Source organism: Saccopteryx bilineata, chromosome 4 (assembly GCF_036850765.1).
Source record: "Saccopteryx bilineata isolate mSacBil1 chromosome 4, mSacBil1_pri_phased_curated, whole genome shotgun sequence".
NCBI lineage: Eukaryota > Metazoa > Chordata > Mammalia > Chiroptera > Emballonuridae > Saccopteryx > Saccopteryx bilineata.
The window spans coordinates 298,330,904-298,354,072 of NC_089493.1; the positions used below are offsets into that span (position 1 = coordinate 298,330,904).

Genomic DNA, 23,169 nt, shown 5'->3' on the forward strand with positions numbered 1-23,169 from the left:
AAGGGCCCCAGCCCTCCACAAGACAGGCGGCCTCCAGGAACTAGAAAAGGCAAGAAAACAAATGTTCCCTTAGAGCCTCCAGAAGAAGCTGATTTTGGACTGCTAGCCTCTAGAATTATGAGGATAAATTTCTGTTGTAAGCCACCAATCTGGGGGTGATTTCTTAAAGAAATGAGTACACTCACTCGTCCATGGCGGAGCTAAAGCTGGGACCCGGCTGAGTCCGCCATGCTGCCCCACGAAGACTCCCTGAGCTCATTCCCAAAGCGTCACCTAGAAACGACAGAGGCAAGGAACGGCAGCGTGGGGTGTCTCAGAAAGGGGGCCCCCCGCACCCCAAGCCTCCACGGAGAGAGAGGCACTTAGAAGGGGTCAGCATCCCGGCCTCCCCGGGTTCCGGAAACAGAGTTCCTTCCTTCCTGTTTGCGGACAAACGCTAATCAGAAGGCCACATGGACTCCGGCCTCTGAAACAGCTCAGACGGAAATCCACCTTGCCAGAAGACAGAACGGACTGGAAGGGTTCTTGTTTTCAGCAGAGGACGACAGAGAGCTCTCTGCTGGGCCACCACGTGTGATCTCTCCTGCAAAATGCATGCTGTTCGTCGTTCCCTTCTGGAGGCCGGAGCCTCAGTCCCCGTCCACCCCGGCGGCAGGAGCCTCGGTCCCCGTCCACCCCGGCGGCAGGAGCCTCGGTCCCCGTCCACCCCGGCGGCAGGAGCCTCGGTCCCCGTCCACCTCAGCGCCACCGACGGCCCTCCGGCCGGTGTTTGTCCTCAAACGGCATGGTGACGCTTTTGTGTTCACCTCAGGTTTTGGTTATAGGATACCCTTTCAGCGTCATGAAGGTATTGTGGATTTTTTCTCCCTTGTTTATCTGAAGGCAGAGCTTAGCTGAAAAGACGTTTCACCCAAAGCAACCTTTTCTTTTCTCTTCTCAGACACAATCTTTGTTTCATTGAAGGTCTCAGCTTTAAAGATGTCTTTCACAAACTCTCCCCCGGGGGATGCCGGACCAGATAGGCGGCCATGCATCTCTGCTCCAGGTGCCTCTTTAGTCATTTATTCCTGCAGGTGAACCTGACCGATTCTTTTCAAAGCAAAATAAAAAGCAAAAATTCTTCCTGCTCTTAATACGATAAGCAAATAATTTCATTGCTTCTGACTGGCTGGCTGGCTGAATCAGGACTGGAGGCCACAAAGGAGGATGGTGCTGGAGTCGTCCACAGGAGGGAAGCCCACAGGAGAGCTGACGCAACCCACTGCCGCTGACGGTGACCTCCTCCGGGCCTGAGGAGAGTGTGCGGCTCCCTGCAGTGCTGTTCCCATCAGTGCCCTTCCCCCAGAAGAGACGTCTGCACCCCTGCTCTCTGCCCTGTGCCCTTTCATTTCTCCCTGTTGGTGGCATCTTCTCTAGAGCACTGCAGTGCAGCTTCTCCTTTGTGGCAAAATAACTTTTTTTTTTTAAACTGAATTCATTAGGGTGAAATCATAAAACCATACAGGTTTCAAGCATACAACTCCACAAAACGGCATCTGCACACTGCACTGCGTGCCACTGCTTCAAACAAAGTCTCATTCCGTCCCCCGTCCCCCCCCCGCCCCCCCCCCCCGGTCCTCCGGCCACCACCCCGGTGTCCTCTGGGTCCGTGTGTTACGCACACGTTTCCTGACTGATCCCTTCACCTTCTTTCATTCAGTTCCCATTCCCATGTTCCCCCTCCCCTCTGACCGCTGTCTCCACCTGTTCTGTGTGTCCCTGCCTCTGGCTCTGCCTCTATCCCACATAGAAGTGAGATCACACGATGTTTGTCTTTCTCTGACTGGCTTATTTCACTCAGCATAACACTCTCCAAGTCCATCCATGCCAGTGCTGGTCAACCTGGTCCCTACCGCCCACTAGTGGGCATTCCAGCTTTTATGGTGGGCGGTAGCGGAGCAACCAAAGTATAAATAAAAAGATAGATTTAACTATAGATGAGAAGGAATGAGATGTATCAACTCATAGTTGCTTCACTAGTAAGTTGTTTTATAAAGATTTATTCTGCCAAACTTAGTGAAAATCCGACGTAAAGTACTTGGTAAGTAATTATTATTATATGCTTTAACTTGCTGTAACTCTGCTTTAGAAATTTTATAAAGTGACTTCCCTACTTTATAAATCACCATGACTGTGGAACCGGTGGGCGGTTAGACAATTTTACTACTAACAGAGATACAAAAGTGGGCAGTAGGTATAAAAAGGTTGACTATCCCTGATCTATGCTGTTGTAAAAGGTAAGATTTCCTTCTCCTTTTTTTAATGTTTATGGAATGTCTCACTGTGTCAATGCACCACAGCTTTTTTATCCACTCGTCCACTGATGGGCACTTGGGCTGTTTCCAGATCTTGGCTATTGTAAGTAACACTGCAATGAATTAAATAACTAATTTTAAGAGCTCTGGAAGGATGTACTTCAGACCAAACTGATTACTTCTATGAGGAGAGAAGACTCAGATTAGGATGATGGCCCAAGAGAGTTTTAATTTCAGCTGTCATGCTCTAATATTTTAAACGTAGAATGGATGTATATAGCTAAATATTAATAGTTAGAAAACTTTCGCCATATTTCCTGAGATATAACGACCTTTGCAGAGGGGGAAGGGAGAAATAAGAGAGGCAGGTAGGGAGAGGGAGAGAAAATGGAAAGATGAATCGCTGAAGACAAGAATTGTTTTAGGTATTCTATTTTACTTCTGAAGTGTTTCTTTGAATAATCACTGCATGGATAGAAGCCCTTAGCCTAGACTGAAAATAACAACAGACAAGAGCCACAAATGTAACTGACTTGGGGTCCTGGGTGAATTTAATGAGTTAGTTTTCTTAGATTGGAGAAAACTATCACTAATACGATCTTAAAATTAGGAATACATTGCCTGACCAGGCGGTGACGCAGTAGATAGAGCAGGGGTCCCCAAACTTTTTACATAGGGGGCCAGTTCACTGTCCCTCAGACTGTTGGAGGGCCAGACTATAAAAAAATACTACGGGACCTGGCCGGTTGGCTCAGTGGTAGAGCGTCGGCCTGGTGTGCAGAAGTTCCGGGTTCGATTCCCAGCCAGGGCATACAGGAGAAGCACCCATCTGCTTCTCCACCCCTTCCCCTCTCCTTCCTCTCTGTCTCTCTCTTCCCCTCCCGCAGCCGAGGCTCCATTGGAGCAAAGATGGCCCGGGCGCCTGGGGATGGCTCCTTGGCCTCTGCCCCAGGCGCTAGAGTGGCTCTGGTCACGGCAGAGCGACGCCCCGGAGGGGCAGAGCATCGCCCCCTGGTGGGCAGAGTGTCGCCCCCTGGTGGGCATGCCGGGTGGATCCCAGTCGGGCGCATGCGGGAGTCTGTCTGACTGTCTCTCCCCGTTTCCAGCTTCAGAAAAATACAAAAAAAACCCCAAAAAACAAAAAAACTATGAACAAATCCCTGTGTACATTGCACATATCTTATTTTACAGTAAAAAAACAAAACGGGAACAAATACAATATTTAAAATAAAGAACAAGTAAATTTAAATCAACAAACTGACCAGTATTTCAATGGAAACTATGGGCCTGCTTTTGGCTAATGAGATGGTCAGTGTGCTCCTCTCCCTGACCACCAATGAAAGAGGTGCCCCTTCTGCCAGTGCGGCGGGGGCCAGATAATGGCCTCAGGGGGCCGCATGCAGCCCACGGGCCGTAGTTTGGGGACTCCTGGGATACAGTGTCACAATGGGACATGGAGGACCCAGGTTCAAGACCCCGAGGTTGCCAGCTTGAGCGCGGGCTCATCTGGTTTGAGCAAGGCTTAGCAGCTTGGACCCAAAGTCACTGGCTTGAGCAAGGGGTCACTGGCTCTGCTGGAGCCCTCCCCCCCCCTGGTCAAGGCACATGTGAGAAAGCAATCAGTGAACAACTAAGGAGCCACAACGAAGAATTGATGCTTCTCATCTCTCTCCCTTCCTGTCTGTTCCTATCTGTCCCTCTGTCTGTCTCTCCCGGTCTTGTCTCTCTCTCTCTCTCTCACACACACACACACACACACACAGTAGGAATAAATTACTGAAGGGCTTATGTCCGCACTTACTGTTGCTTCAGCCGCTCCTCCACAAAGGGAATGGAGAAGAACTCTGTGAACAGCTCCCCTGCCCTCTTTGGGTTCTGACTGGTCAGTGATGCCATATGTTTGATTGACAAGAAAACAATAAGCAAGAATTTAAGTTAATTGTTGCTACTCTGCTTGCGAATGAACACTATTGAATCTTTAGGGTCATTGAATATTCATGCAAGACTTACTTGTATAACCACTCAGTCAGAAAATCACAGGCAATGAATTTGGTTCTTTTCCTCTGAAGAGAAAAGAAAGAATCGAATTATATTCTTAGCCCACATGTTTGAGCAGGACAAAGGAAGAGAGGTTAACTGATCGCTTGTGTTAGAGAAAATATGCATGAGTCCTCTATGACACTTATAAGCACATCAATAAATAGCCACGCGGGTGATATAAATAATTCGGAAGACATTTCTCCAGTCACCTTTGGATAAGCCTATTTTCTGACTAATAAAAGACAGTGCCCAAGTGGGGCGCTCATTTGATGCTTTTAGGATTTTCTCAGGAAGATTTTATTTGCATCTGAGGAACTGTATTTGCTTTTCCCTGGTTCTCTCAAATCCTCAGAGCAGCGTTACTTCAGGTCTGGACACCACTTTTCCAAAGGGAAGGTCAAGCACACAGGTGCCTCTGACCAGGGCAATTGCTCCTGCCAGCTGCCCAGCCATTAGCCACTCTCTGCTACTTCATCTTTATTAATAGAAACCTGATTGACAATCAGCCCCGGGGAAAAGCTACATGTCCCTCCCTCCCACGTAGGAAGGGACAGCCATGTGACACAGTTCCAACGTATGAGTTAAAAATGCACATATCCTGTGGATTTTTTTTTTTTTACTGAATTTATCTGGATGATGTTGTTTCATAAATTCACACGAGTCCCAAGTGTACGAGGCGATACAGCAGCGCCCACCGCACTGGCCACGCCCCCCCCCCCAGCGCGTCTCTCTCCGCCCCATTCCCGCCTTTGTCCCCTCCGCTGTCGGCACACTGTGAGTCTGTGTCACGTGTATAGATATTTATGTTTGTGGCTGATCCCTTCACCTTCTTTTATCCAATCCCCTCGTTCCCCTCCCTCCCAGCCCCACCCCCAGCAGCTGTCCATCTCTGCCAGACCGCTATCATATCCTATGGAATTCGGAGAAAGTTCTGCTCGCTTTTTTTTTTAAGATTTCATTTATCGCTTGTACACAGAGAGGGGAGAGAGATGAGCAGGAATGAGATGTATCAACTCATAGTTGCTTCACTAGCTGTTCATCGACTGCTTGTCGGCTGTGCCTTGACCGGTGGGGGACGCTTTGTCCACTGCGCCACCACAGGCCAGGCCTGCTCTCCGCTCTGCTCCTCTCTCCCTTGAAACGTCCTCCTCCTTCGTTCAGTCTGGAACACAGATGCAGGGCTGGAGTGGGGGCAGCACCTTTCAGCCACGAGGCTGCGGCCAGGCAACCGAGACAGCAGAGCCGGGAGTTAGGAGGAGCCTGGGCCTCTGGTGACCTCCTCGCGCCACGCCACGGCGCCGGCGCAGGCCGGGCCTGCTCCGGACCTCTTGTAAGGAAACACAGCTTCACTGGGTTATTCTCACTGTTCCTGAGTTCTCAAACATGCACGCAATACAGCCCCAGGCAGAAGGCCGTAAACCACAGGGAGAACACCCTGGCGTGAGGGGAGAGCGTGCTGAGGAGGAGGCTGTGGGGGTGCACCAGGGCCCCGCCTCCAGCAGTTCAGTCTCCCGTAACCCAACAGAACCAGGTAACTCCTTTCAGAGAACTGCTCTGTAAACGGGGGATTCAGGGTCCCCACCTCTCCTTGTAAGACGGCAGGGCTAAAACAGAGTCAATCTCGAGCTGCTGGCTGCCCTGTGCAGAGAGACCCGTCCTAAGGATGAAGGCTAGTCTACCGGGAAGTCTCTCTTCCTGCTCCTGGTCTACCCTTCATGAGCCTCAGGAGCAGAAAATACTGGGCCCCTTTAAAAAGGAGAGAGAGCCCTAGCTGGCTAGCTCAGCGGTGGAGCGTCAGCCTGGCGTGTGGAAGTCCTGGGTTTGATTCCCAGCCAGGGCACACAGGAGAAGCACCCATCTGCTTCTCCACCCCTCCCCCTCTCCTTCCTCTCTGTCTCTCTCTTCCCCTCCCGCAGCCAAGGCTCCACTGGAACAAAGTTGGCCCAGGCGCTGAGGACCGCTCCATGGCCTCTGCCTCAGGCGCTAGAATGGCTCTGGTCGCAACAGAGCAACGCCCCAGATGGGCAGAGCATCGTTCCCTGGTGGGCATGCCGAGTGGATCCCGGTCGGGTGCATGCAGGAGTCTGACTGCCTCCCTGCTTCTCACTTCAGAAAAATACAAAATAAATAAGTAAATAAATAGAGACGGAAAATAAAAATAAAAATACACATTAACCATATTTTTTTAAATTATTTTTATTTATTTATTCATTTTTTTAGAGGGGGGGAGAGAGAGAGAGAGAGAGAGAGAGAGAAGGGGGGAGGAGCAGGAAGCTTCAACTCCCATATGTGCCTTGACCAGGCAAGCCCAGGGTTTTGAACCAGCAACCGCAGCATTCCAGGTCAATGCTTTATCCACTGCGCCACCACAGGTCAGGCAACCATATTCTTAAATACATAAAAAAATATCATGTACTATTAATGTTAAAATCGCACATAGGAAACCAAACTTGGTGTCATTAGAAAAAAGTGTAAAGGTGGGGTTTTGCGAGGCCCTTCAGAAGTTGGGGCCCAGGGCGTGCACCCAGTGCTCCTGCCGTTAAATCTGCCTCTGCCCTGGAGGCTCATTTTATGGCTTACGTCAACCAGGCTCCTGCACCCTCTAGCTGGTCTCACCAACCGGAGGAATCGGCAGCAGATGAACGAGGGGAGAGAATGAGGCAGGGTGTTAAGGGTTGAATTGTGCGCCTACCCTTCCAATTCATGTCCTGAAGTCCTAACCTCTGGTACTTCAGAATGTCACGTGTTTGGAAACAGGTTCATTACAAACATAATTAGTACAGCCCAGCCACTCCCGAAGGACACAGCAACTCCAAGAAGAGTGAACAGGTTTGGCATAGTATTAGATCAGCAAGAAGGGAGGAGAAGGCTATTGGGTCGACCCCCGGCAGCAGATTCGTGATGACACGCCACTAGACCTGTCTCCAGCTACATCTAAAGCTAAAGTCCTTGGACCTTTCAGCTGCATGAACCAATAAATTCACTTTATTATTATTATTATTATTCAGCCAGTTTGCATGGAGCTGCTTATTGCTTGCAACTGAAAAAGGTCTTAACAACTATTCCTTTCTTCTCCCATTAGCTAACTCCCATTTGTCCTTCAGAGCGTCCTCGGGAAGGCGTCCTGAGCATTCTCACCCTGTTCAGTGCAGTAGGCTCCCCTCAGCCCAGTTCTCTGTGCCCCCATCAGAGCAGCTGAGCTGTAACTGCCTGACTGCACCTGTCTCCCCTGCTGAACTAGACGCCCTCTGAGGAAGAGCAGGTCTTCTCTTTCTTTATATTCCCGGTGCTGAGTGGACTGCCTTGCACAGAGGAGGTGATCAGAGAGTGCTGAGTAAATGAATGGATGAATTCACAATTCAACCCTCAAAGCATCACAGCCAGAAGGACTCACATACAAGAATTCTGACATGTCGGAATCGCCAATATAATTCTGGACAATTTCTCTTCGCTTTCTTCCCATATTTTATTATAAACATTTTTCCTTTTTTTTTTCCTTTTTATCCCTTCACTTTGAAATAGCCGACTCAGCTTTCAAACCTTTGGTAAGGTTGAAAAGATGGCTGTGGAAATTGGTTCAAAAGAAAGTGTTACTTGTGATCTTTCACTGGAAGCTTTACTTTAGTTGTTAGTAAATAAAATATGTGTGGTGGTTGAGTTGCGGGAGACTGTTTGCAGCTTTTTACCTCATTGCTGATAGCCTTTTATTTAAAAACGAAAAGGCTGCCGGCTTGGGGAATAAAATTAAATGCATCAGATCACGTCACGGAGCTTCTAAGTCTGCACTGCAAGAGCAGGATTCTCTTCAGAAAGCCATCTGTAACCAAACTAAAAAATACTTACACAAAAATGCAAATAAGTGTCTAGCAATGAGATGCCACATACCAATTTAAACAATCCAGCACCTGTAGGGAGGTAGTGTCTCTCCCTCATGATATAAAGATACATTATTCCCTTGGCACTTACCACACTGCTTAGGGGTAAAGATCCCTTCTACAAAGGAATGTGGCTTGACTTACTCTATTAAATAGACTTAAAATAGCCAAATGGTCTGATGTATGAAGGTTATGCAGAAGAATTCATCACTTTGATGCACAGAAATAAAATGGAAGAAATTGTGTTTCCCTTCTGTTCTGGGCAAATGTGGACGTGCTGTGAATACTGAGACACACGGAACAATGGGGGTATTGTTCAGCTGTTTAAAAATTATCTGCTGGAGCCTGAATGAGAGAAGAGAAAGCAAAGAAAACTTGTGGTGAGTGCAGAGATAAGAGAGGAAGCAATAGAGAGAAAAATTAAAGTGTGAGATGAAGAGAACAGGCCCTCCAGGGTTATCTAACGCGGACAAATAAACTGAGTTCATAATCGTTAAAGGGTGAAAATGTGCAAGTTTGGGTGAGCAGAGAAAACAGGTAAGACCACCTCAAACAAGATTAAAAAGCAATTTTTTTAAAAAAATTCAGAATTAAAAGGGAAAAGACTAAATGTCAAGGGAGGAGAAGTCATTATTATATCATCCTGAGTCTGCGACCTTTCAATGCATCCAAGAAAACAAGATAGCTGGTCAGAGGGATGGACTGACAGACTGGTGTATGGATATACAAAGAAGCAAATAAAGCAACATGGTAACTGAAGAATCCAGGTGGTAAATATGTGGGTATTTACTCCACAATTCTATCAGATCTTCTGTACATTGCAGAAAAATGTTATCATAAAATGAGGGAGGGAGGAAATAGGGGAGAAGAACATCATCATAAAAAACTCAAATCTTTTTTTTTATTCAGTGAGAGCAGGGGAGACAGAGAGACTCCCACAGATGCCCTGACCGGGATCCACCTAGCAAGCCCACTAGGGGGCAATGCTCTGCCCATCTGGGCTGTTGCTCCATTGCTCTTCTTTGCACCTGAGGCAGAGGCCATGGAGCCATCCTCAGTGCCCAAGGCCAACTCACTTCATTTGTGCCATGGCTGCGGGAGGGGGAGGGAGAGAGAGAGAAGCAAGGGGGGGAGGAAACAGATGGGTGCTTCTCCTGTGTGCTCTGGTCGGAAATCAAACACAGGACATCCACATGCTGGGCCAACACTCTACCATTGAGTCAACCAGTCAGTGTAAGATCCAAATCTTAAATAGAGAAAAAGGGTTCAATCCACACAGTATTTTGTACTGATTTTTAGGTTAGGTACACATATAATAGGAGACAGACATATAATCTTACATATTATATTATATTATATATTAATTATTTAGGTTTTCCACTTCTTCATGACACAGGCTAGGAAGACTATATAGTTTTTGAAACTTATCCATTTCATTTAGATTGTTGAATTTGGTGGCATATAATCTTTCACAGTATCCTAGTATGATCCTTTGTATATCTATAATGTCTGTGGTAATTTCTCCTCTTTCATTTTGGATTTAGTTATATGAGTCTTCCTCTTTTTTCCTTAGTGAGTATAACCAGTGGTTTATTGATTTTATGAATCTTTTCAAAGAACCAACTCTTTGTTGTATTTTTTCTAGTTTTTTTGTTCTCTATTTCATTTCTTCTTTTTCTTTTAGGTGTGATTTTACGTTGTTTACTTGAGATCTCTCTTGTTTCTTGATATAAGCCTGTAAAGATATAAACTTCCCTCTTATTACTGCTTTTGCTGCATCCCAGAAACTTTGATATGTCGTGTTGTCATTCTTGTTTGCCTGCATATGTCTTTTGATCTCTGCTTTTATTTCTTCTTTGACCCAGTCATTTTTAGAAGTATGTTGTTTAATTTCCACATTTTTCTGAGTTTCTTTACTTCATTTTTGCAGTACAATTCTAATTTCAAATCCTTATGGTCAGAAAATTTGCTTGGTATATAGTTTATATCTGTCTGAATTTGTTGAGGTTAGTTTTGTGGTCCAACATATGGTCTATCCTTGAGAATGTTCCATGCATACTGGAAAAGATGTTCTGGGATAAAATGCCTATTAGGCCCATTTGGTCTAGTGTGTCTTTTAAGGCCAATATTTATTTATTTAGTTAGTTTGGCTGATCCATCTAAAGTCATCAATGATGTGTTGAGTTCTCCAGGTATGGTTGTGTTTTATTCTGTTTCTATTTTTAGATCAGTTAGAGAATGCCATATGTTTCAGTGCTACCTTGTTTGGTGCATATATATTAAGAAGTGTTACGTCTTTTTAATACAATGTCCCCTTTATTATTATGAAATGTCCATCTTTGCCTCTGCTTACTTTTGTCATCTTGAAGTCAGCATTGTCAGATATGAGTATGGCTACATTTGCTTTTCTTTAGTAATTATTTGCTTGGAGAATTGTTTTCCAACCTTTCAGTTTGTGTTTACTTTTGTCCTTGCAGCTTAGATGTGTCTCCTGAAGGCAGCAGCATATGGTTGGGTTTTGCTTCTTGAGCCAGTCTGCTACTCTGTGCCTTGCTGGTGAGTTCAGTCCAGTTACATTTAGGGTAATTATTAATACATGAGGATTTCCTATAGTGATTGTATGTTTTGCTTTCTGGTAGCTCTATGTCTCGTTTGGTTCTTCTCTCTTTTTTTTATTTCCAGTGGTTTTTGTTTGGTGGTATTCCACACTTCTTTCCCGTTTCTTCTTCTTCTTTTTTTAAGCTATTTGTTTCAGGAGTGGTTTTTTTGTGTGTGTGAGTGGTTACCATTAAGTTATTAATAGAAAAACTGTCATATATGTGAGTTCTTTGTCTTATAAATTCATCTGCACTCCATCCTCCTTTGCTATTGCAGATCTTTATCCTCTCCCCTTTTATGTTATTGTTGTCACAGATTATCTTTGTTTTTATTGCAACCTTGTTGTAGTTTTTACTTGTAGTTTTGTTTTTACATTTGCATCTGGTTGAATAATCCCCTTAAGTATTTCTGGCACTGGAGGTTTTCTGGTAATAAATTCCCTCAGCATCTGTATTTCTGGAAAAGTTTGTATTTCTCTTTCATATCTGAAGAATAACTTTGATGGATATAGTGTTCTTGGCTGGTAATTCCTCTCTTTCAGTTCTTTGAATGTTTGGATCCACTCTCTTCTGGCTTGTAAGGTTTCCTGAGAAGTTTGATGACAATCTAATTGGCTTTCCTTTATAAGTTATGTTCTTCCTTTCCCTAGCTGCTTTGAGAAATCTTTCTTTGTCATTGATTTTTGACAATTTTATTATGACACGCATTGGAGACAGTCTGTTGGGTTGGGGTAACTCGATGTTCTCTTTGCTTCTTGGATTCGAGGATCTAAGTCTTCCCATTGGCTTGGGAAGTTCTCATCAATTATTTGTTTGAATAGGCTCTCCATTCCCTTCTCCCTCCCTCCTTTCTTCTTCTTCTGATATTCCCGTTATTCTTATATTGCTCTTTTGATGAAGTCAGACAATTCTTGTAGAGCTCTCTCAATTTTTTAAAATTCAGGAGTCTCTCTCCTCTTCTCTCTGTAGCATCTCTAGTTGCCTGTCTTTGATGTTACTGATTCTATCCTGTATCTGGCTTGTTCTATTAGTTAAATTTGCAACTTCAGTTTTCAATCCATGTATTGAGTTCTTCATCTCTTGTTTTTAAAGCTTCAATCTCCTCGGTGAGGTACTCATTTTGTTTTCTGAGCTCATTAAGTTTCCTATTGGTGTTTTCTCACATTTCATTGAATATTTTCAGAATTTTAATTTTGAATTTTCTATCATTTTTATATACAATTTTTAAAATTTTTATTTATTCACTTTAGAGAGGGGAAAAAGAAGGAGAGAGAGAGAGAAGGGGGAAGAATCAGGAAGCATCAATTCCCATATGTGCCTTGACTAGGCAAGCTCAGAGTTTCAAACCAGCAACCTCAGCGTTCCAGGTTGATGCTTTATCCACTGCGCCACCATAGGTCAGGCGAATTCTCAATCATTTAACTCCAAGGTTTCCATGTGATTAAGATTTTTTTTTTCTGGAGATTTTTCATTTTCTTTCTGAACTATGTCTCTGTCTTGTGTAGCCATGGTATTCGATTTCTCCTTCCTTGATGGCATTCAAAAGTGGTACTGTTAAGAACTCTAACAAAACACAACTAAAAAAATAAAAATATAAAACATGTAAAAATTTTAAGAATGACAAGTAAAAAATAATACCATAGAAAACAGAGTAAGAATAAAAAGAATAAAAAAAACAACCACAAGAAATAATAAAACTATAAAATGAAAGACAATGAAATTCAAAATAGAAAAAGAGAAAATAAAGAGATTACAGTTTTGATAAGTTGTTCTGTTTTGTTCCAGTAGGTGGCACTGTATTATATGTTTTAGCTCTGTGAAATTCCTGGGCTGACCTCCGCTGAGATGTTGCTGTTGCAATGATGTGGGCGGGGCTGCAGTCACCTCGGTGCATGTGGTGTGTTGTGAGGCTTTACCATTTTATGGCTTCTGTAATGATAATTTCTGACCTCCAGGTGCTTGTTTCCACGTCTCAACAGACCAGGGGACCAAACACAGAGCAGCTCTGTTCTTCAGGGGAGAGAGTGACTCTGGAGGGTTAGCTGTGGGATGTCTGTCACCCTCTGTACCACGAGGTGAGGGAGGCAGGATCTGGGAGGCTGGTGGGCTGCACTTTGGTTTTCTGTCTCTGAGCTGAGTACAGGCTGTAGGCTGACTGCAGCAACAATGGCTGTGACCCTTTGTTCTGCCGCCACTTTGGTTTAGTATCTCCCCCATAGCCCTCAAATTCTCTGCTCCTCACAGCAGAAGGAGAGCAAGTCACTCCGGCCTTCTCCCATCTCTGTAGCCCCAGCAGAAAAAAAACCCTGTCACTTCAGGCTTCTCCCTTCTCCGAAGCCCCAGTGGACAAAACCCTGTAGTTCTGGCCTCTCCTCTCTCCGGAGCTGACTGTGAGTGCATTTTATTTTCTTCCCCCTTCTCAACCCTTCCCACCTTTAGTTGATTGGGTGTGCGGATCTTTCAGGCACACCTGTGAGCCTAGCTGGGGTTCCTTCACTGCATTATATTTATTATAGTTGTTGAATTTGTTGAAACTTCAAGGGGAGAGACCAGGAATATCTCTCATGTTGCTATTATTCTGATGTCATCAGTAAGGAGTGGTTAAATCCATGCATGTAACAAACAGGAGGGGCAGGCCCAGGAAACCTGGCAGATGACTGCTCAGAACCCAAGCGGCCAAACACATGGCAGTGTGTATGTGTGCACAACTACATGCCATGGCTGGAGCTGAGTAAGTGACCCTAAACACGGGCTTTCCCTCTCAAGGTACCATTCTGAGAACAACCACTTGATGGTACTGAACAATGAATTTCCATTTGATAAAAATGAATCATTGAGTATTTAGAAAGAAATAAACCACTGACCTCAAAACATTTTTCTTTCTTTGCCTGGTGAAGCAGGCTAGCTATTCCGGGAAGCAGAATTGGAAAGATGAACGTTTCCAAATATTCTTTGGGGGAACCTAAAACAGACAAAAAGAGTCCCACTAAAAATCCCAAATGGCTGTCAATTGTTTGGCCCAATTCAACGCCAATAGAAATCCCCACTTTGGGGTGCAGTGAAGGACTTTATTCTGTGCAAAACGGCTCAATTGTGATACAGCACAACTGTGCGGCAACCCTGGGGTCAGGCCCCTTTCTAGCGAGACAGCTCTGTTCCTGCTCCTCGCTGGTCAGCCCCTGCTCTGTGTCAGTCTGCTCTGCTCTCCTGGTGTTTCACCTCAGCCGGGGGAAATCTGTCTTCTGTGGAACGGGAAAATACACTCTTAGAGCCAGAGGGGCTTATATAGACAGAAGTCCCCACCCCTAGCTCCTGATTGGTCTGTCCTCATGCAAATGAGGACTGGGAAAGCCTCAGTCATATTGGTTAAAATAGGATTCCAAAAATTTTTAGTTTTTCCTTTGCTTTGAGAAAAAGAAAGAAAGAAAGAAAGAGAGAGAGAAAGAAAGAAAGAGAGAGAGAGAAAGAAAAGGAGGAAGGGGGAGAGAGGAAGGCAGTAAGGAGAAAGGGAGGGAGGGAGGAAGGGAAAAAAGGAGGGAGGAGGAGAAGGGGAGGGGGGAGGGAGAGAGAAACCTTGGCACACTGGGCAGATGTTCTATCCACTGAGCCATCCGGCCAGGGCAGTACGTAACTTCTTTCTCAGGGTTCACAGTCATGTTAATCTGGGAGAAATGTTTGCTTCTGAACCAAAAAAAAAAAAAAAAGAAGAACGTCCACCCATGAAAAAACATGACCTGGAATGTTACCCGAGCCAGCTGAACTGGGCTGCATTACTGAAGACACTTAAACTCTCTTTTGCATCCCTGTGGTCCAGTGAGGGCACAGGCCAGGGCTCCCCAGGGCCAGGGACAGGCACAGCCAGGCCAGTGTGGCTGGAGGGGAACGAGCAAGGGGCCTGGGTCAAGAATGGAGCCAGGGAGGAACAGGGTGGGGGCACAGTGGGTGGAGCCTCAAGCCCACAGCGAGGAACGGGGTGGGGGCACAGTGGGTGGAGCCTCAAGCCCACAGCGAGGTACTGGGTGGGGCACAGTGGGTGGAGCCTCAAGCCCACAGCGAGGACAGCACAGGCCGGCGGGGCTGACGGCAGACCCGCAGAAAGACCAGAGCAGACCGGCAGGCGAAGCCCTGGCAGCAGCGAGGCCAGCGGCTCAGGCGGGAAGTCCTCGGAAGCCCAGACCTCTGGCTTCCACGCACAGAGCGGGACAGCCTGGCGTTCTCCACTTTTTACATGTCGTCCCTTTGTATTTGATGCTTGTCATTTATCATCATCATCCTATAGTATTTCAACCTTGAAGATATACTCATTCTTTTAAAAATTAAAACAGAAACAAATTCCTTACGTGGTCTCCCTGAGGTCTGCTGTCCGCCCCAACCCGCCACCCTGCGGTTTTGCAATGTTACAAGCCCCAGACTGTGAAAGATGAAATCTCCTGTACTTACACGTTTTTGGATCAACTGTTTCCAATTTAACTTGCGTGCAGGGTATATGTGAATTCACTGTCACATGAGAAAATGAAAAAAGGTGCTCTCTACTAAAAGCGTGGAAAACTGTTTCTTCCTTTGGTGAAACCTGGTGGGGGAAAGAATCAATTCATAGAAATCGTTTAAGTAATTGCATCTTCTTTTATAACCTAACACAGGAGTGAAATTCTGCACTGAACTTTAGCTTCAAGGGGCACGCTGAGCACAAGTCTTTGTCTCTCTTCCCTTCTGAGACACAGAATGAATATATCTCTAATAGACGGAAGAATACAAGGACCGTCAGTGGATGAGAGATTTGCAAACATTTCCCAGAGAAACAGGAATGAAACCTATCATCAGGAGAGAGAGGAGAAGAGGCAGCCTGGAATCCACGGTGGGAAACTGCCCCAGAGGAGGGGTACCCATCTTCCCACAGAATTCCAGAGGGCTTCCATCGTCAGAGGCTCAGCTCCCAGAGGGTCAGAATGAATGGGGAATAATAACAAATGAGAGGAGTCAGTGAAAAACAGGCTCAGCTCCGCGGGCCGGCTCCCACATCTCCCCTCCCTGCCCCTGCCCCTGCCTGTTCAATACACTGTATTCTCTATCCAGCTCCCCTTTCCAGTGACGCCTCTGTATACAAACTGAACAAACAGCCTTGGGAGGAGTAGAACTGCTCAGGGTGCCGTGCTGGTGGTCCAGAGGAAAAAACCCCACCGCTGATAAGGAGGCTTCCTGCCTACTCAGCCTGAAGAAAGTCTTCCCACGGTCGATCCCCACATTAGCTCCACTCTGTGCTTCTCCTCACTCAATAGCTCCATCCAGAAAACAAACCCACGTGGACAGCTGCAGAAGAAAACCACACCAGCCACGCAGAAGAATCCACTCAGGCCCCCATGTTGAATTTTGAATAAACAGCCCGAGCTCTATGTAAAGATAAAGAACATCAAGAACGTAAGTGACAGAGATCATGATCTACGAAGAACAGCTAACCCTGGCAGAAGCACAGGTCATTCCGGGCTGGGAACTGTGGTTAGTGTCTGCAGAGAAATTTTGAGAAAACATTGCATCCACAAAGCAAGAACAGGATGCTATGAAAAAAAAGAATGGTCATCAGCCAAGACAGTTCTTAGACACAAGGTTCTCTACCAGCGGCAGCTGCGGTAACACACTGGAAATCCCGCCCTCGGTTCTGGTCCCGGTCCTGTGACCCTGCTGAAGTCCCTTCATCTCTGAGTCCTGCTTTGTGTTAAACTCCATTAAGCTCTTATTTCACTCCAAGCAGACTGCCGGAAAGCCTCTCCTCCTGAGTGCTCTGTTCTTGATCCCTTTCCTTGGTCGTTTTCTGCGCCCATCTGAGCATACGTGGAGAAGCCTGCTTGATCTGCAACTGACCCAACGTGCACACGGTGTTGATTCCACTGTGAAGGCCTTTCTCAGCCGGGACCTCATGTGAGCTCCACAGAGGCCCTGGGAATTAGTCTAGGATGATCTGATCCATTTCACAGATGTGGAAACAGAGGCTGAAGGAAGTTATGAATGCCCTTTCACTCACAGCTAGTACTTGAGCTATGACTGAGCCCACATTTCTGGTTCTAGTTCCGGGACCTTTCCCAACTCAGGAATCTGTGTGACGCTCACCAGCTATCTGTGCTGTTCTCATCTATGAGATTTTTGTTCAGATGGAGGCAATACTCACAGGAGTGACAGCGTCTGGTTTGATTCCGTAACCCCCTGGAAACGGAGGCAGCTCAGCTTCATACTCTAAAAGGAGTGGAGAAAAAAAATATCCTCAATTCCATACTTCATCGCCATTATAATCTTCTCTCCTCTAAATAAAACATTCTTAAATTTTATTTTGGTTGGTGGTTTATAGAAATGAAAAACAACTGACCATTACCGGTTAATTATTAATGTGAACCACCTTATTCAAAATGGATGCAATAATTGGCCACTTGTGTGAAGAGTCCAGGTTTTATGTAAGAGTTTGAGACATTGCTTCATTATTTGCAGAAGACATGATACTGTATATAGAGAACCCTATAAATTTCACCAAGAAACTACTAGAACTCATAAAGGAATTCAGTCTCGTAGGAGAATATGAAATAAATATGCAGAAAACAGGTACATTTTTATACACAAATAATAAATTACCAGAAAGCAAAAATAAGAAAACAGTCCCAGCCCTGGCCGGTTGGCTCAGCGGTAGAATGTCAGCCCAGTGTGTGGAAGTCCCAGGTTCAACTCCCAGCCAGGGCACACAGGAGAAGCGCCCATCTGCTTCTCCACCCCTCCTCCTTCTCTTTCTCTCTCTCTCTCTCTCTTCCCCTCCTGCAGCCATGGCTCAAGCAGTTTGAATGAGTTGGCCCTGGGCACTGAGGATGGCTACATGGCCTCGCCTCAGGCACTAAAATGGCTCAGTTGCAAGCAATGGAGCAGTGGCCCAGGTGGACAGAGCATCGTCCCCCCAGTGGACATGCCGGGTGCATCCCGGCCAGGGTGCATGCGGAGTCTGTCTCTCTGCCTCCCTGCCTCTCAATAAAAAAAAGAAGAAAAAAAAAGAAAATGGTCCCATTCACAATTGCTTCAAAAAGAATAAAATACCTAGGAATAAATTTAACCAAGGATATAAAAAACCGGTACTCAGAAAATTATAAAAGACACTGAAGAAAAAAACAAGATAATACAAACAAGTGGAAGCATATACCATGCTCATGGATAGCAAGAATTAACATCATTAAAATGTCCATACTACCCAAAGCAATCTATAGATTCAACACAATTCCTATCAAGATACCAATGGCATATTTCACAGAAGTAGAACAAATTTTCCAAAAACTTATATAGATCCACAAAAGACTCCAAATAGCAACAGTGATCCTAAGAAAGAAGAATGAAGTTGGAGGAATCACACTACGTGATAGCAAACTATACTACAAGGTCACGGTGATCAAAACAGCATGGTACTAGCAGAAAAACACGCGTGTGAGGGACACACACCACAGTCAGTAGTTCACATGTTTGCCATAGGGAGGTTCATCTGAAACCTATGCACTCTCATTGATCAGTGTCACCCCATTACATTTAATTTCTAAAAAGAAAAAGAAAATCATATGTAGATCAATGGAACAGAACAGAGAGCCCAGAAATAAACTCACACTTATACAGTTGCTTACATTTCACAAGAGGCAAGAATATACAATGAGCTGAAGATGGTCTGTTCAATAAATGGTATGAAAAAAAACTGGACAGATATGTGCAAAAAATGAAACTGGATCACCTTCTCACACCATACACAAGATTGAACTCAAAATGAATTATACACTTGCCTGACCAGGCAGTGGACAGAGTTTCAGACCGGGACGCAGAGGACCCAGGTTCGAAACTCTGAGGACGCCAGCTTGAGCGTGGGCTCATCCAGCTTGAGCACATCTCTTTGCCTCCCTGTCTGTCCCTATCTGTTCCTCTCTCTGTCACAGTCACACACACACACACACACACACACACACACACGAATTAAGGACTTAAATGTTAAGATTCAAAACCATAAAAATTCTTGAAGAAAACAAAGGCAGTAAAATCTCAGACATTTCTCACAGCAGTATTTTTTCTGATATATCTCCTTGGGCAAGGGAAATAAAAGCAAAAACAAACAAATGGGACTACAGCAAACTAAAACGTTCTGCACAGTAAAAGAAACCACCAAGAAAATGAGAAGAAAACCCACTGAATGGGAGAACATATTCGCCAATACATCGGATAAGGGGTTAATATCCAAAATTTACAAGGAACTTATAAAACAACACAGAAAAATAAACAATCCAATTAAAAAATGAACAAAGGGCCTAAATAGACACTTCTCCAAGGAATACATACAAATGGCCAACAGACATATGACAAGATGCTCAACTCACTAATCATCAGAGAAATAATAATTAAAATCACAATCACCTCACACCTCACACCTGTCAGAATGGCTATCATCAAATGTGTTGGAGAGGTTGTTGAGAAAAGAGAACCCTCTTGCACTGTTGGTGGGAATGTAGATTGGTGCAGCCGCTATAAAAAGCAGGAAGGAGTTACCTCAAACAATTAAAAATGGAACTGCCTTATGACCCAGCAACTCTGCATCTGGGAATTTTCCCAAAGAAACCTGAAACACTAATTCAAAAGAGTGTATGCATCCCTATGGTCACTGCAGCGTTATTTACTCCAGCCAAGGTTTGGAAGCAGCCTAAGTGTCCATCAGCAGACGAGTGGATAAAATTACAAAGGGGCATTTACACAATGGAATACTACTCAACTGTAAAAAAAAAGAGAGAGAGAAATCTTAACTTTTATGACAGCATGGATGGATCTGGAGTATATTATGCTAAGTGAAATAAGCTAGTCAGAGAAAGACAAGTATCGTATGATTTCACTCATATGTGGAATCTAATGAACAAAATAAAGTAACAAACAAAATAGAACAAGTTCACAGATACAGACAACAGACTGAACAGCTGTCAGAGGAAATGGGGTTTGAAGGGCTGGGTGGAAAAGTTGAAGGGATTTAGCAAAGAAAAAAAACATATAGACAGACAAGAGTGTGGAGACCGCAGGAAGAAAAGGGGGTGGAAGGAGAGAGGAAGGTAGGTGGTGGTGGAGGAGACCTCACTTGCGAGGGTGAACACACAAAGCAATACACAGACGACGGATTGTAGAACTGTGCACCTGAACCCTGTATAATTATATTAACCAATAAATTCAATAATAAAAAAACCCCAGAAGCATGTAAATTCACCCTCCTTCCCCCAACCCTTTGAGAACCAATATAGTGTGGAAACTATTTATTTGAATTTAAGATATATACATTTACAGCTTTGTCTGAGTACAAAAGCTTACTTATAGAGATATTTTATGTAGAGTATAAGTCACACATAATGCTATTATTACCAACAGCCATTGCAACATCTTTTCAAGGCATTTACATGTATAATACACAAACACATGTATTACTTTAAATCTAGTAGGCTAGGTCAAATTATCCCAGTATGGAACCTTGCAACACTATGTCCTTTTTCTTCATAACTCATACTAGTTTTACCCTTATTTGATATTGGTAAAAATTCATCTCTTCCAATAGACTGTGTGCTTTGTGATGGAATTACCAGGGTCTGTTTGTGCTCACCATTCTATTTCCACAGAATACTTGCTGAATGAATGAAGCAATGAAGGAGTAAATGAACATAATAGTGCGTAAGTTACTTTTGATCCTTGATCTACTGATTCATTCATTTATATTTACTGAGAGCCCACTGTGTGCAAGGGACCATTCTTTCCATATTGCTTTTTTTTTCTTTTCTTTTTTTTTTTCAGAGACAGAGAGAGAGTTAGAGAGAGGGATAGACAGACAGGAACAGAGAGAGATGAGAAGCATCAATCATTAGTTTTTCGTTGCGACACCTTAGTTATTCATTGATTGCTTTCTCATATGTGCCTTGACCACGGGCCTTCAGCAGACCGAGTAACCCCTTGCTCGAGCCAGCAACCTTGGGTCCAAGCTGGTGAGATTTTGCTCAAATCAGATGAGCCCGCGCTCAAGCTGGCGACCTCGGGGTCTCGAACCTGGGTCTTCCGCATCCCAGTCCGATGCTCTATCCACTGTGCCACCACCTGGTCAGGCAAATAAATTGTGGTACATTCATCCAGACAATGGAATATTTATTTTTTTAATTACTTTTATTTATTTATTTATTTTAGAGAAGAGAGACAAAGAGAGAGAGATAGAGTGAGAGAGAAGGGGGGAGAAGCAGGAAGCATCAACTCCCATATGTGCCTTGACCGGGCAAGCCCAGGGTTTCAAACCAGCGACCTCAGTGTTCTAGGTGGATGCTTCATCCACTGCGCCACCACAGGTCAGGAACCATTCTAGGTGTTGAATATTGGACATCTTCTGAGGCTGCTACATATATAACGTGCCACATTTATTTAGCCAGCGTACTCTTTGTGGGTGTTTATTGATATGAACACAATTGGTTTTGAATATATAAAGCCCTCAGTTGTCACTAGAAAGAATAACAAAACAGAACATTTACAAATAAGTTTTCATAAGGTACGCCCCGACAAACACATAGTAGTCAGGTAGAATAAAAGTCATGCTTAAGTTAGATGTTAACCTATTCTGTATCTCATCTTCCTGAGACTGAGTTTCTGACAGGTCTGTTTGTTGTGAGAATTTGGTTTTTAAATGGTGATAACCAAACGGAATGTAATACTTAACCTCAAACACAGGATTATCACAAAGCCTGTTTTTCGTGGGTTGTTTGTGTGTGTGTGTGTGTGTGTGTGTGTGAGAGAGAGAGAGAGAGAGAGAGAGAGAGAGAGAGAAACAATGTACTCATTGTTTTAGAAAATTGCATTTGTTAGAATATTTGTTTTAAGAAATTGGGCTTATTCATCTAGCTCGTAATAATCATTGATGGACCGGTGTGTATCATTCGCCATCTTGCTCTCATTAACTTCATGTTCAGTAAGTGGCATCGATTCACTTGCTTCTCCTAAAGGCATCAAAACCCTTTGTGTTTGTCTTCTCTGGACAGGCCTGTTTGGGCAAAATAAATCCTATGATTCTAAAACACACTTCTTTGCAACAATAACATTTATTGAGTAGTTCTAAATGCCCGGCACATTGCTGAACAACACCTTCACACACATCACCTTGCTTGATCCTCAGAGCGGCTGTGTGAGGCAGGTACAAGGTCTAGTCCTCTCTTACAGGAAGTCTGAGCAGCTTTCTAACAGAACGTCAGGAGCGACTGTATTAAGAGCTGTTTGGCTTGGGAAATAGAAAGCTCTGGGGAAAAGACCGTCACAATAACAACCTTCAAATGCCCAACCGGTTTCTCTATGGTAGAGTGATTAGCATGCTGGGTCATAGCTCCAAGGAGATAGGGACATAAAATTACAAGGAGGACATTTAAGATGAAACAGAATTTTCTGGACATAATGCGATGCTATGCTTGAAGAAGGAATTTGAGTAGTCGATGCAAGTTGTAGAGAAAGGCCTTTGAGGGCATCTATCAACTCTGAGTCCACTATTCTCTCTTCCTCTTCTCAGCTCACTACTCTCTCCTTCTACCTCGACTCATATACTGGTGCATTTATTCTTTTTTCTATTCAACACACATTTGCTGACCTGTCCTGTGCAATACAGGACAGATATCCCCTAGCCACAGGTGGCTATCTAAATTTATTTAACTCAAGTAAAATAAAAAGTTCAGTTCTATGGTTGCAGTAACCACATTCCAAGTGCTTAATAACCGCATGTGGCTAGGGCTACCACATTGGAAAAGTTCTACCAGATGGCGCTGTGTCAGACAGCTGAGGTGGTGATGATGATGCATGAAAAATCTGAGTTCTCGACCTCAGGAGGAAAACAAAAGGGGGGGGGCACCTAGCACGACTTCTTACTAGCTACAGTTACTGAACTCCTGCTGTAATTTGGGGAATTTGCTACATGCTTTCTGTGCTGCGGCCCAGTCAGGTGCATCCCGCTCACGCCATAAAAAAGTAAAACGTTACACAACTCGCCCAACGCACGAGGAGTCTTTTTTTTTTTTTAATCGGGCCTCAGGACAAACGGTATGTATCGGGCACAAAGGAAGGGGGCTCGTCTGGTGATCGTACGGGAAGGTCAGAAGTGGAGATGGCTGAAAACCCAAGTCTGTCCAGACGTGGACGCTCCACGTGGGGGGCCACAGATGACCACCATCAGAATCCCCGGCGAGCGCATTCAAAGCGCGGATTCTTGCACCCCCTGAGGGGCTCTGTGGGGCTCTCGGGAGCCGGCGTTCTCAACAATTTCCCATCTCCACCCCAGCGACGCTTCCCGGTTTACTGGGTGAGGTTTCAGCACCGCTG

At 44.7% G+C, this 23,169-nt stretch overlaps 1 protein-coding gene across 2 annotated transcripts in view; it reads right to left on the reverse strand.

Annotated features, from left to right (window-relative positions):
- Window positions 1–23,169, reverse strand: part of IQCK (IQ motif containing K) — a 67,623-nt gene that overhangs the window by 43,630 nt on the left and 824 nt on the right. The window contains exons 2-6 of one of the 2 annotated variants that reach the window (XM_066275965.1): window positions 16,967–17,031; window positions 15,247–15,376; window positions 13,671–13,768; window positions 4,305–4,357; window positions 4,096–4,173 (exon numbers count right to left, since the gene is read on the reverse strand). In XM_066275965.1, coding sequence (XP_066132062.1) covers window positions 4,096–4,173; window positions 4,305–4,357; window positions 13,671–13,768; window positions 15,247–15,376; window positions 16,967–17,031 — 424 coding nt within the window. The remainder of the gene's footprint in view (window positions 1–4,095; window positions 4,174–4,304; window positions 4,358–13,670; window positions 13,769–15,246; window positions 15,377–16,966; window positions 17,032–23,169) is intronic. The other variant, XM_066275964.1, reaches the window with a different exon arrangement.